This window comes from Podarcis cretensis (genome assembly GCF_951804945.1).
Source record: "Podarcis cretensis genome assembly, chromosome: 5".
NCBI lineage: Eukaryota > Metazoa > Chordata > Lepidosauria > Squamata > Lacertidae > Podarcis > Podarcis cretensis.
This window is the reverse complement of record NC_137174.1, coordinates 95,765,085-95,777,352: the sequence shown is the minus strand read 5'-3', so window position 1 is coordinate 95,777,352 and position 12,268 is coordinate 95,765,085. Positions and strand designations below refer to the sequence as shown.

At 48.6% G+C, this 12,268-nt stretch overlaps 1 protein-coding gene across 1 annotated transcript; it reads left to right on the top strand.

Moving 5' to 3' along the window:
* The first annotated feature begins 1,355 nt into the window (after window positions 1–1,355).
* On the top strand, window positions 1,356–9,390 carry LOC307217000 (uncharacterized protein). The gene is made up of 6 exons (XM_079977974.1): window positions 1,356–2,634; window positions 2,802–2,845; window positions 6,078–6,170; window positions 6,321–6,879; window positions 7,371–7,415; window positions 7,598–9,390. Exons 1-6 carry the CDS (start codon window positions 1,803–1,805, stop codon window positions 7,822–7,824), a joined length of 1,800 nt encoding a protein of 599 aa, XP_079834100.1. The 5' UTR covers window positions 1,356–1,802; the 3' UTR covers window positions 7,825–9,390.
* Window positions 9,391–12,268: the final 2,878 nt, after the last annotated feature.

Here is a 12,268-nt window from a genome sequence, read left to right as displayed (position 1 = left end):
AATGCAGGTGGGTGCTGAATGTATTGCGTCATTTAAGTGAGTTCAGGGAGCAATTCTGAATGCAATTGTTTGAATGTGTATATGAATAGACAGGCAAATCTTAAAATGTGGAAAGATCTAGCCTCAGTACCTAAAAATGGCCATTTTTTTAAATGCTACCCTTCCCATGTGTTGCTTGCGTGGAATGAGAAGCTGGTCCCTTTGTGGGCACTCAAGGGACATGCAGGTTGCCTCACCTAGAAGACCTACTTGTGTGGCTGCCTCAGCACTACAATCTTCACCAACCTGGTGCCCTCCAGATGTTTTGATCTACAGTACAACTCCCATCCATTTTTGGGAGTTGTAGTTCAAAACATCTAGAGGGCACCAACTTTGCAAAGGCTGCACTGCTTTGCACATGAGGGATAGTGGATGGGGGAATTCAGTCTCCTAGAAATAACATGTTTGTGCATCTTGTGTATCACAATTTTTGTAAGCAACCCTGGAAAAGAGACCATACAAAGGGGGAATAGCAATGCAAGATGGAGGAACAACCAGATGCCCGCTCTTATTTTTTATTGCTATATGTTGTAAGACACCTTGACAGTCATATAATCAAAAGGCAAAGTATAGATCAGTGATGGAAAATTACTGGTTCTCCAGATGTTGCTAAACTCCCAACAGCCCCAGTCAGCATGATAAATGGTCGGAGATAGTGGAAAACTTAACAGCATCCGAAGGGCCACAGGTTCCCCAGCAATAGAAAAATGCAGTATAGAAACATTCTCCACCAGAAGTACACACCTGCACTAGTCTTTGCTAAAATATTCTAAACTGCGGATATCTGCAGAAGTGAACGGATACATTTTGCCCCTTACATAAATTCTAAACAATTGTGAATAGGCAACATTTAAATATTTGTGGACTACACTTTTTTTAAAAGGCAACGTAAAATTTGCCTGAAGAAGGAGGCACCTATACAAACTAAATGTAGTTACAGATAGGTAGCCGTGTTGGTCTGCCATAGTCAAAACAAAATAAAAAAATTCCTTCCAGTAGCACCTTAAAGACCGACTAGGTTAGTACTTGGTATGAGCTTTCGTGTGCATGCACACTTCTTCAGATACACTGAAACAGAAGTCACCAGACCCTTCTATATAGTGAGAAGGTGGGGAGGGGTATTACTCAGAAGGGTGGTGGGATTGGGTGATTGGCAGATAGCTGTGATGAGCCTGTTGACGACTCTTAACGACTGCAATAGGTCTTACAGGAAAAAGCTCATACCAAGAACTAACTTAGTTGGTCTTTAAGGTGCTACTGGAAGGAATTTTTTTAAACTAAATGTAGTGCCTCCAACGTAAAAAGATGGCCATGGGCTGGGGCCATATTTCCAGAAAGATTTGTTTTCTCTGGAGTTTGCAGGCAGAGGAGAGTGGGGAGGGGACCAACCACCTCCGACAACTAGGAGGGGGGGAGGAAGAGAGGGGAGAGATAAGGAAGACAGGAATGGCAGGGCCCGTGCTGCAAGCCTAGTCTGAGGAGACCGCCTCCTCTGCAGGAAACGTTTCTGATGCACCATTTGTCTGCTGCTTCAATGGAGGAGGAGACGAAGAAAAGCAAAAAGTGAACTCGGCATCCCTTCCCGAACCCAAGACTTTCCACCACCCGCTCCTGGAAAAGGGAAGTCTCGTGGCTGGTGGGCATCCATCTGTTTCGGTAGACAGTGGAGGAGTGTGCCTTGGGTAGCGATCAATACGGGAGAGAGAAGTTTGATTGCAGCTGGGGCGGATGAAGACATCCAATTTCTCTGCTACAGATGCGCCATGGCGTTTCTTCACTCTGCGCTCCTCCCAGCGATCGTTCCTCCTCTGATCACTGTGGATGCACGACCCGACTGCCCGTCTCCGGGCGCTGCAAAGGATTCGCACACGCGGCGGGGTGGGTGTCGCCGACCTTCAAGTCACGTTTGCAAACATCCGCGCCCAAAGGATCCATGCATGCATGCCGGCTCCGGTGAAACCCCCACGGGGGGGGGGGGAGCGCTCCTGCGCCAAGAGGCGCCGCGCCGGAGGGAGAAGCGCCGCTCGGCCCGGGAGGGCGCCCTCTTCCCGGAAAGCCCGGCGGCAGGAGTCTCCCTCCCAATCCGCGCGCTTCCCCCACCATCAAGTAATGGCCACCGCGGGAGGGGGCTCCGCGCCGCCGGGCACGCGCCGCGAGAGCGTTCCCTCGGCGGAAGCTGCTTCTTCCTTCCCCAGGAGGAGCAGGCGGGGCTAAAGGCGAGGGAGGCGGCGCAGGAGGCGGAGCGCCCGCCCCGCAGCCGGCGCCGGTCACCCCTGAGAGGCGGAGAGGAGAGCCGGGTGGCGGCAAAGGGGGACCACCATCGCCGCCGCCTCCAGCAGCAGCAGCAGCAGCAGCAGCAGCAGCCCCGCGGCTCTGCTCCCTTCTGGCCGCCCGCGCACAGACGGAGCCCCGCCGCCGCTCCCGCTGGAACAGTCCTTCCTGGCCCTGCTGCCCCGCGGTGCCCGCAGCCCGCCTTCCTCGGGCGCCGGGTGGTCAGCCCCAAGCGGAGGACGTCAGCTGGCCTAGCCGCCCCTGCTCTTGCCCCGCTTCTCGCGCCGGAGCAGCAGGCGATGAGCGGCCTCGAGGACTACGCAGGTGGGCGGCGGGGAGGCCGAGGGGTGGGGTGGGGTGGGGGGAAAGGGGGGGCGTGCGGCTCCCCTGGGCGCGTGTGGGTCGTGGGGCCTCCAGCTCCTCCCCCCCCCCGCCGCCTCCCGCTTGGGGGTCAGCTAAGTAACGCCGCGTGTTTTCTCCTCCTTCCCCAGGTGCCAGCCCCGTGCCCAGCCCCGGATCCCCCGGAGGGGACGAGGTGAGTTCGAGTTCCCAGCGCCGAGCCTCCCTTCCCTTCCCTTCCCGCTGCCCCGGGTGGGGGGGGGAGGGGGAGGGGGAGAGAGAGCGGCCGGCATCTTACAGCCCGGGGGCAAAGAGGGGGGGGCGGGTTGGTTGCGGCTTCGAATAAAATAATGGGAGGGGGGCAGGTAAGCCCCTCTACGCATAATGGAGCGCAAGATGCTCAGTTTGAATGGCGGCGCGCATCAACTTGGCGGGGGGGGGACTGGCCACCCCGATTATTTTATTGGGGGCGAGGAGGCGATGGACTTCGTCCCCTTGGAGTTCGTTCCTACGGTGCGTTTATATATACATATATATTGGGAGGGGGTTGTCTTCCCCACCCCACCCCGGTAACCTGGCGGTTTCGTTTCCTTCTGAGGGAGAGAGACGAAGAAATAAATTATGTGTGTTTTGTGTTGAGGGGAGGAGAAGAGAGAATCGAGGGGTTCAGAGGAACAGTTGCGGGGCGTTGTTTTATTTATTTGCTTGCTTGCTTGCTTTCGGAGGCGAGAGCGACGGCGCTCTGCCGCTTCGCCCTAGCCGTGTGTGGCGGCGGCGGCGGCGGCGGCGGCTGCCGGGATCCGGGGCGGGGGAGGCGGCCGCCCGGTTCCCTGAGGAGAGAAGCGCTTCTTTCGGGGCGGAGAGGCGGCTTCCTTCGCTGGTTCCTTTGGCGCGAGGGCGGCTCCGCCTTCCGGAGGTCGGGGGCGGGCAGCGCCGTCCCGCGTTTTCTGGGGCCGGGGCCCTTTCCCCCCTCCCCGCTAGGGGCGCGTGGGGCGCCGAGGAGCGTCTGCTTTGGCTTCTCTCCGGGGTGTGTGTGTGTCTAGTCAGCTGTGAGGAGTTATTTGGGGGGGGGGGCGCAGACTGAGGCGCTGCTCCTCTTTCTCTTTTCTGACCCCCTCCCCGGCTTCTCCCGGGACGGTCGCGGCTGCGCAGGCGCCATCTTGGGAGCGATCAGGTGTGTTGTGGGGGTTGTGTTTGTGTTGCCCCCAAGGAGGCATCTTGGAGGGGAAGTGCTAGTAAATGTCAGTCACGCATAAGGGGGGGGGAGGGCGCGCGGAGATGAGCCGGCTTGGTTTCTCCTTCACCCCTAACCCCCCCATGTGTTACAAATCACTTATTCTCTTCCTCCATTGCCCCCCTCCCAAAAATAGAGGAGGGGGGACCCAACTACATACCATAAGGTAAAGGTAAAAAAGGATATACATACCATATCGACTTTCCCTAATGCTTTTTAGAGGGCATGCTATGGCGCAGCTTGTTGATTTCCTTAAGCACCCTGCGTTGGCTATTAGTTTTACTTTGAGTGTGTGTGTGTGAACCTGGGAGATTGAGGTGCAGGGCAGAGGAATTGCAGGCTGATGTGTAGCTCAAGGGTGCAGACTTGGTCTTGGCTACCCTGGTGCTTCTCCTGACCCTTCTTGAAAAGGGCGAGGGTCTCCTTGCTCTAAAAAGGAAAAGTTGCTTGGTGGTTCCCAGCCTCTTCTTAGTGTTTTGACACTGAGTAAATCTTTCAGCTCTGAGTTATTGTTGTTCTTTAGCCTGAATTGTTGTTGTTGTTTCTTCTTCTTCTGACTATGCTATTCATGGTGATTTGTTGTTGCTTGTGGGCGTGGAGGGAGGAGGAGAAGGAATTGTGCCTTATCTATTATTCAAGATGAAGAACCATTTGAGAAGGGGTGCTCTCCATCCTTGCATTGAATCCAGTTGTGGAAATTTGCCAATCATAATATTTTGCCCGACTGTTGTAGGGCTTCCACCCCCATCCCCACAGCTGTTTGTGGGAAATACTGCTTGCCAGCTCAGTGCTGCTGTTCATAACCTTGGGGTGTCAGTTGTGGAGAGGCAGCAGCAGAGGGTATCTTTTAAGGAGCAGGCCTCACCTCTTGAGTATCTGCCATGGCATACTTGGAAGTGGGGGAGGACATCAGAAGCTTATTCCCAGCTCCCTTGTTGTGGCTGGAATTTGATAATCTGTTGCTTCCCTTTGTCTGCAGGGGGAGACTTCATCTTGTTTTGCTTGCTCTGATAGGAGATCCACAGGGAAATATATTCACATTTCCACACTATTATTACCAAGTAGCAGGAGAGGTCCTTAGTTGCTTTCTCTTGAGATCTGTCTGCTGCTGTTCTGAAATCCTACAGGTGGAAACTGCTGTGCTTCTCTTGGGTTTTAAATAAAGAGGTCTGAATGAAAAAATTGTCCTTTATTTCTGTGGCATCGCATCAGATGTCAAGGAAATCAGCAACTATCCTACTTTTAAAAGACATCTGAAGGCAGCATTTTGTAGGGAAGTTTTTAATGTTTAATGCTGTATTGTGTTTTTAATATTTTATCGGGAGCCACCCAGCGTGGCTGGGGAAACCCAGATGGGTGGGGTGTAAATTATTATTATTAATAATAATATTAATATTATTATGGCTGATGTTTTTGACAACTGTGTATATTCCTTCCTATTTTGAATAAGGAGTTGGATATCCTTGTTTTAGTAGCCTTTCCTCGTATGTTGTGGGGAGGTAGGCTATAGTCTTTGGGGGACTTTATGGCAGTGTACATGCAGAAGGTCTCAGGTTTAATCCTTCGCATTACCCAGAAGAGCTGGAGATACTTCTGCCTGAAACCCTGAGAGCCACTGCCAGTCATTGAATACAATACTGAACTACTCAGAGTCAGGTCAGTGGTCTGGCTGATATACTGCTTCCGAGTCTACAAAGAGCTATGGGGTTTGAGTGTGGTACAATGCTGACCAAGGTCATACCGATAAGATTGTACATCGTCGTTTGGAAGGAATAGACACTGTATGGGTCAGTGGGTTTGAATGTCATTCAGGGTTGGTTGTCAAGTATTGTTGGCATCCATCTGTCTCAGGAGACAACGGAGGAGTGCACCTTTTGGGGTGAAGTTAGTCAAATGATGGGAAGGTTGCATTGCCTGCTGTGGCTGTAGAGACTGATGCGAGAGAGACATGTTTTATTGCAGCTAGAGCAGATGAAGGCGTCTGGTTGTGCTGCTGCAGATGCATCATATTGTTTCTTCTTTCTGTACCCGCCCCCAAATTTAATACATTATATAAGGTGCTACTATGGTGGTAAAAAGAATCTATTTGCACTCCAGACTGCCTGCAACTAATTATGCCAGACTGCTTTATTTTACTGAATGTATGTAAGGATTGAGTTAAGAGTCTGATCCATTCAACTTTATATTTTTGTAGCCACCACAGAAAAGACAAAGAACTGTAGAAGACTTCAATCAGTTCTGCACTTTTGTGCTAGCTTATGCAGGCTACATCCCATACCCAAAGGAGGTAAGAGAACTTACACTTTAACAGTGTTGGAGCTGGCTGTCTACTTTGATTCTCTGTTCTGTTCTGGGTGTTGGTGACTCCTTCCCCCCCAACCCCCCTTCCAATCTGAAGGCCGTGAAATCTCATGTGGGTTTTCTTTTCCCCTTCTAGAATGAGCCTTGGCTCCACAGAGGCAACATGAGCCCCCAGAACAGCACAGGCAGCACTCAGGACAGTGACAGCTGGGCCTCATCTCAGTGCTGTGACTCCCATGTGCTATCAGATGGTGGAGGAATCAGGAACACTACATGCAGAGGGACTGGAAACCTCCTACTGAACTCTGACATTTCCAGTGGCTTCTGTACAGGCCGACCTCTGCAAACCAAGAAGAGGAAGCAGTCAGCAAAGAAGCTCATCTTGGACCGAGAGGTGGATAAGAGGGTGATGCCAATGAACACAAAGGACATTAAGCAGGAAAGGATTGAGCCAGGTAAAGGGACACACCTAGAATCAAGGGAGCTTGAATCCTGTCTCCCAAAGGAAGAGCTCCAGTCCACATCTCTGCTGGAGCAATACATAAAGCAGAAGGACTGGATCCATGGAATGCAAGCAGCTGAGAAGCCTGAGGAACAGAACTCATGCAGAGAGGAAAGAATCAGCCCTGCGTGTTGGAACACCATAGAGCAGAACAGTGAAGAAGAACTCAGTAGAGACGGCTCCCAAATCAGTAGTAAGTGTGCAAAAATAGTGAAGCTTTCAAAATGAAGTCAATTGAACATATGAAGCCGCTTCCCTCAGAATGGGATATATGCACCATCAAGCCCAGTATTGTTTTCTCTGATGCAGCAGCTCTTAAAAGGTCTCAGGCAGAGGTTTTCCCATCACCTGCTACCAGAGAACCTTGTCATTGTAGCTGGAGATGCTAGTGATTTGGCTTGTGCTCTGCAATCCAGCTCTTACTCCTCCCTATTGTCAGCTTTGTGATCCAAGTGATGGGTGTCAGCCCCCCCTTCCCTGGTCACTGGTCTTGTGAGGGGTTGGGCTGTTGAGGGAATGTGAGTTCAAAGACACCTTAAAGTTGGAGTATCACAAAGGAACTGATGAGCTGCAAGGAATTGTTTCAGGAGCTTGTCACAGTTGAGTAGTAGAGGCAGGGTCTAGCATACCAGCATAAATGTGGGCACGCCTATTCATCTGACCTCTCATTTTTCCCTCTTGCAGCTTTGTGTGAGGAGTTTGCTGCTGCCTCAGACACCAAAACCGATGGTGAGTAGATCACCGTATGTTACTACTGCTGGCTTCCAGTAGGGTTGGTGGTGGGAAGAGAGGGCTCCAGTAGTTTTTCGGAATATGTCTCTAATCTGAAAAGTTTAGTAATGTGGGTGCCATGCATGTGTAAAAACTTTATGGGACCTGCCTTTTAACACTTTGTGCTTTCTCACATGCAGAGGATGATGCCTGGGATCTCATCACTTGCTTCTGCTTAAAGCCTTTTGCTGGGAGACCTATGATAGAGTGCAGTGAATGTGCCACTTGGATCCATCTCTCCTGTGCCAAGATACGTAAATCCAATGTGCCTGACATCTTCATCTGCCAACGATGCCGTGATGCAAAGCAGGAGATTCGCCGCTCAAACAGAGCCCGCACCATTCCCCGCAAGCGATTCTGCGACTGACTTTGGCTTGGAGGGTGGCTGGGTTCCCTTTGAACTTGGACTGGATCCCTATTGGCAAGACAATCAAAATGCAGGAGCCTCCCTGGGAAATAAGTGCGGGGGCCCTATGCTTCCAGAAACGTGTGTCTTATTCAAGCCTATTGCAGGTGGGTGGGGCATGCTGTTCTCTACTTGATAGGGCCTGAACTGTGCTTCTGAGATCTCAGGGTTACACTAGAGCAGCAAATGCAAAGGTGCCTGGCAGACGCGTGACTGGTTTGGTGGATTCCAGTGCACAATGCACTAAGTCAGCCAGAAGCCTCTTTGACCTTGTGCAAAAAGGGCTCGGTGCCTTTCAACAATCTATGGGAAGCTGGCCTAAAGTTTGTTTTTTTGTGGTACAGTAGCTGCTCAGGCTTAAATTTTGTAAGTTTATAGCCCCAGGTTTGTTCATGGTTTTTTTTTCCTGGTTTTTTGTTTCCTTTGGCCCTAGATCCAATTATGTCCTGGTTAGTTGAAGCTTCTGAATCCCTTCATGAAGCTAAAGCACATGTTAGAAGAAGGCAGCTAGCTGTCTTCCTGTGCACACACTGCTTGGGAGAGAACCTTCTGCAACTGAAATGGCAGATTCCCATTCTCTGTTGGCATGAACTGCAATGCAGGGCAATTGACATTAAACTTCAGTAATGTGGTCATTGCGCCTAGTTCTAGGGAATCTGCCCTCTTCAGAAACTTAAATACACTGTGCTATTCCCAGTCAGGCTAGTTACCTGAGGTGGGTGGCAATTTTCACTTAATGTAAATATTTTATATACAATTACTTAGAAAACTTCTTGCCGTACCTGCTCCATATTAAACTACCACCCTTCCCTAGACTTCCAGTTGCACTAGTGTCCAATTTGAAGGGAATACAGGAGTTGTGGGGAAAAGACCAAAGCTGATAGCAGTAGAGGTGGTGGTGAGTTTACTGCAAAGGCTCTAGAATCTAAAGATATGGCAGTAGCAGAAGACTTAAGGTATGATGGTGAGCCACACTGAAGAAGCAGATTGGGTCCTGCTTTCATTTCAAGTTGCTCTTTCGTTGCTGAGAATATTTCACCTTGTTGCCATAGGTGAAATGTGGGGAACGCTAAATGGTGACCTGTCTACTATGCAAACCTTTGCTTCTTTTTCTTGGGGCAATCATGCCAGCAAGCTATTGCTTGTTTTGGAGGACAGGTCTCCCTGCACTCTGTCTATACCAGACCACTGAACCTCTTTTATTTGACCCACGTGCCTTCTTGATCTTACACACACCACCTTATATTTGACAATGCTTGTACATACAACCCTATTCTCACTGTACAAGGTATTTTCAGTGGCTTGTGATGGGCCTTTTCCTATGTAGGACAGACTTCTCAGCCATCAGGTTGTAGGAATTTAGGGAACTACTCCATGAATGTCTTACTTCCCCTCTGCCCCCTCAAAGTGTTTACACTTTTATAGGTAGTCACTTTCTATTAAAGATGTAAAGTAGTGTATTGTGGTCCTTTGTCCTATGCCAAGTGTTTGGAGTGCTATGTATAGAATAAAAATACTTTTTAATCAGTTATATTGCAGATATTTGACTTCATTGTAACCCAAGTGGAGTGTTTTACATTCTGCTAAAGTGGGGGTGGGTGACTAGAACTCAGCTGGCTTGTGCAACCTTACATGAGTGTATACAGATCAAAACAAAGGTAAAGCCTTAAAAACTACCAAAGTTGGCTGATTGTTTACTTCTCTACCATAACGTGTTACCTACAGACTTTACCTATGTATTTGTCCAGAAATGCAGTCCTATTAAACTGGATAGAGTTGTAAATTTAAGTTTCAAATTTATCATCTATTTTGTTTACTTAAAACACAACTAACTTATGAATTTAACTTCTGCAGATTTTCTTAGTGCAACATCAAACATTGTGCAAGCACACGTGGTCCTCCTATTCCCCCTTTGTCTCTCTAGATCTCCAGATTTTGTGGATCCTTTCCTCTTGCAGGCAGTTGATTATACACACCTGCATGGATTTTGAGCAAGTGCATGCTAGGGCACACATGAGATGCAGAAAGACCTATTTGATCTTCAACAAGGCAGGTGTGTTTAGAGGTGCAATGTTCAAACTAACCTTGATGGGAAAAAATCCTCTCAGAACTTTTTGTTGTGGTAACCATGATATGGTAACATTTTAAACTACAGTGGTACCTCGGGTTAAGAACTTAATACATTCTGGAGCTCCGTTCTTAACCTGAGGTACCACTTTAGCTAATGGGGCCTCCCACAGCTGCCACGCCGCCTCTGCACGATTTCTGTTCTCATCCTGAAGCAAAGTTCTTAACCCGAGGTACTATTTCTGGGTTAGCGGAGTCTGTAACCTGAAGCGTCTGTAACCCGAGGTACCACTGTATTTTAAAGGTGAAGACCAATGTGGTTTGAGTTTTGGCATTGTGTAAAAGGCTTTGTCCACAAATATATCTGGCTAAAGTACAGCTCAACTGCCAAGGCTGCCAATAAAAGCACACAATTCCCTCCCACAAATGTTGAAAATTCTTCAGTGATAGATTATACTGTAGTATGTCACTTTGAGGGAGAGAAAGAAAAGCCTGCTTGGTCTTAGTATGCAATCAATGTACAAGACCTTTGCTCTGCAAGATGCAAATCCATTACTAATATATTTAGTTATTGCAACTGATGTACAAGCGCCTTTCACAGCAAAGGGTGCTTTATTCACACTAGTACAAGGAGGCTGCTGTGAGATATGGTGGTCACAGCAGAAGTATTTTTACCCCCTTCATGGAAAACTTAACAGGTCTCGGGAGGGGTCGGCAATCTTTTTTCTACTTTTTCACTGGCGGGAATGGTTACAGGTTGTTCACTGATGACTGAAAAGGCCACCTCTTTTCATGGGGTGGTTGCCTTCCACACACACTGCTTGAAAGTACATACAGCTACAAATGAAAATTAACAAATAGCAAGGTAGCAATGCAGGTAGGAGAGCGACTTTTGTAACAAAGAAGCCATGTGCAGCTATTTCAAGAAACTAGGTAAAGGTAAAGGGATCCCTGACAGTTAAGTCGCGGATGACTCTGGGGTTCTGGCGCTCATCTTGCTTTACTGGCTGAGGGAGTCGCGTTTATCTGCAGACAGCTTCCAGGTCATGTGGCCAGCATGACTAAGCAGCTTCTGGCGAACCAGAGCAGCGCACGGAAACGCTATTTACCTTCCCACCAGAGTGGTACCTATTTATCTACTTGCACTTTGACGTGCTTTCGAACTGCTAGGTTGGCAGGAGCAGGGACCGAGCAACAGGAGCTCACCCCGTTGCGGGGATTCGAACCGCCGACCTTCTGATCGTCAAGGCCTAGGCTCTGTGGTTTAACCCACGGTGCCACCCGGACCCCTGCTGAACATCCAACTGAAACAGGCCTCCACCTACCAAAACAACAGATCATGCCTGCCTCTTGACAACTGCAAAAGTCATGTATTTGGTGCTTCCCAGCACTACCATGGTATAAAAACATGGATCATTTTCACAGCAATCCATAGATCACCAGTGCCCACAGGTGCATTCTGTAATTTGTTTTCACCCTTTGTAAAAACAACAACAAAAAACTCAGAGATCTGTGTCTTGGATCATTTGATGTTCACAACCATTGAATTTGGTTTTTTTTAAAATTGTGCAGTACTGTACTAATATAAGCTTCATTTGAGGGACTCAAAGGGCAAGGGAATCAAGTTTAAATTCTACCGGAGTGAACATTTATCCAAACTCCCAATGGAAAAACTAATGTGTGTGAGAATACACACAATTTTAGGGGAGGGAAGCACAGTAAGGAGAAATGGGTAGAGAAATGATGGGCTGCTGGTGGTCCCTACGAAGTTCGGCAAGCCTTGATAACATGTTACTGACCCGTATAAGGAACTGTGCTGTAATCCCATTACTGCCATGGTTAACTCAGGAATGTTCAATGCGAGTTACTTTCATAAGGCAAGTACACTGGGTTACATGCTACATGCTTCTCCTGGGCAAACCTCTAGTGACCTTGAAAAAGCCATGCTCATGTGATGTAAAAAGGACCTGCTGGATGAGAAAAGGGCAACCAAAATGATCAAAGGGCTGCAACAACTCCCCTATAAAGAAAGGTTGCAGCGTTTGGAACTGATAGTTTATAAAATTATACACCCCCCTAATGAGGCTGATTGTTGGAGGATCCCTAGGGAAGCCAACATGCAGAAGATGAGCTCAACAGCATTCACCCACCAAAACAAAGTCTTCTTCAGCAAGACTTGTTCTATACCCTTGATAATTTTGATAAATTTGTCACTAATCATGCTTTCCCCCAATTTATCGGAACAGTCCTTAAACTAGCCTGTAGTTTTCTGCATTGCTTTTTAACAGAACTGCCTGCTTTATAGTCCTCTGCTTTGGAAGCCAATCATATGTTTGCT

Bases quoted from the DNA above. Each gene is read 5' to 3' on its own strand.
- LOC307217000 (XM_079977974.1), top strand. From the start codon at position 1,803: ATGGCGTTTCTTCACTCTGCGCTCCTCCCAGCGATCGTTCCTCCTCTG. The intron at 2,635-2,801 runs GTGGGCGGCGGG...CTCCTTCCCCAG, and splicing joins CGGCCTCGAGGACTACGCAG to GTGCCAGCCCCGTGCCCAGC. The intron at 6,880-7,370 runs GTAAGTGTGCAA...TCCCTCTTGCAG, and splicing joins AGACGGCTCCCAAATCAGTA to CTTTGTGTGAGGAGTTTGCT.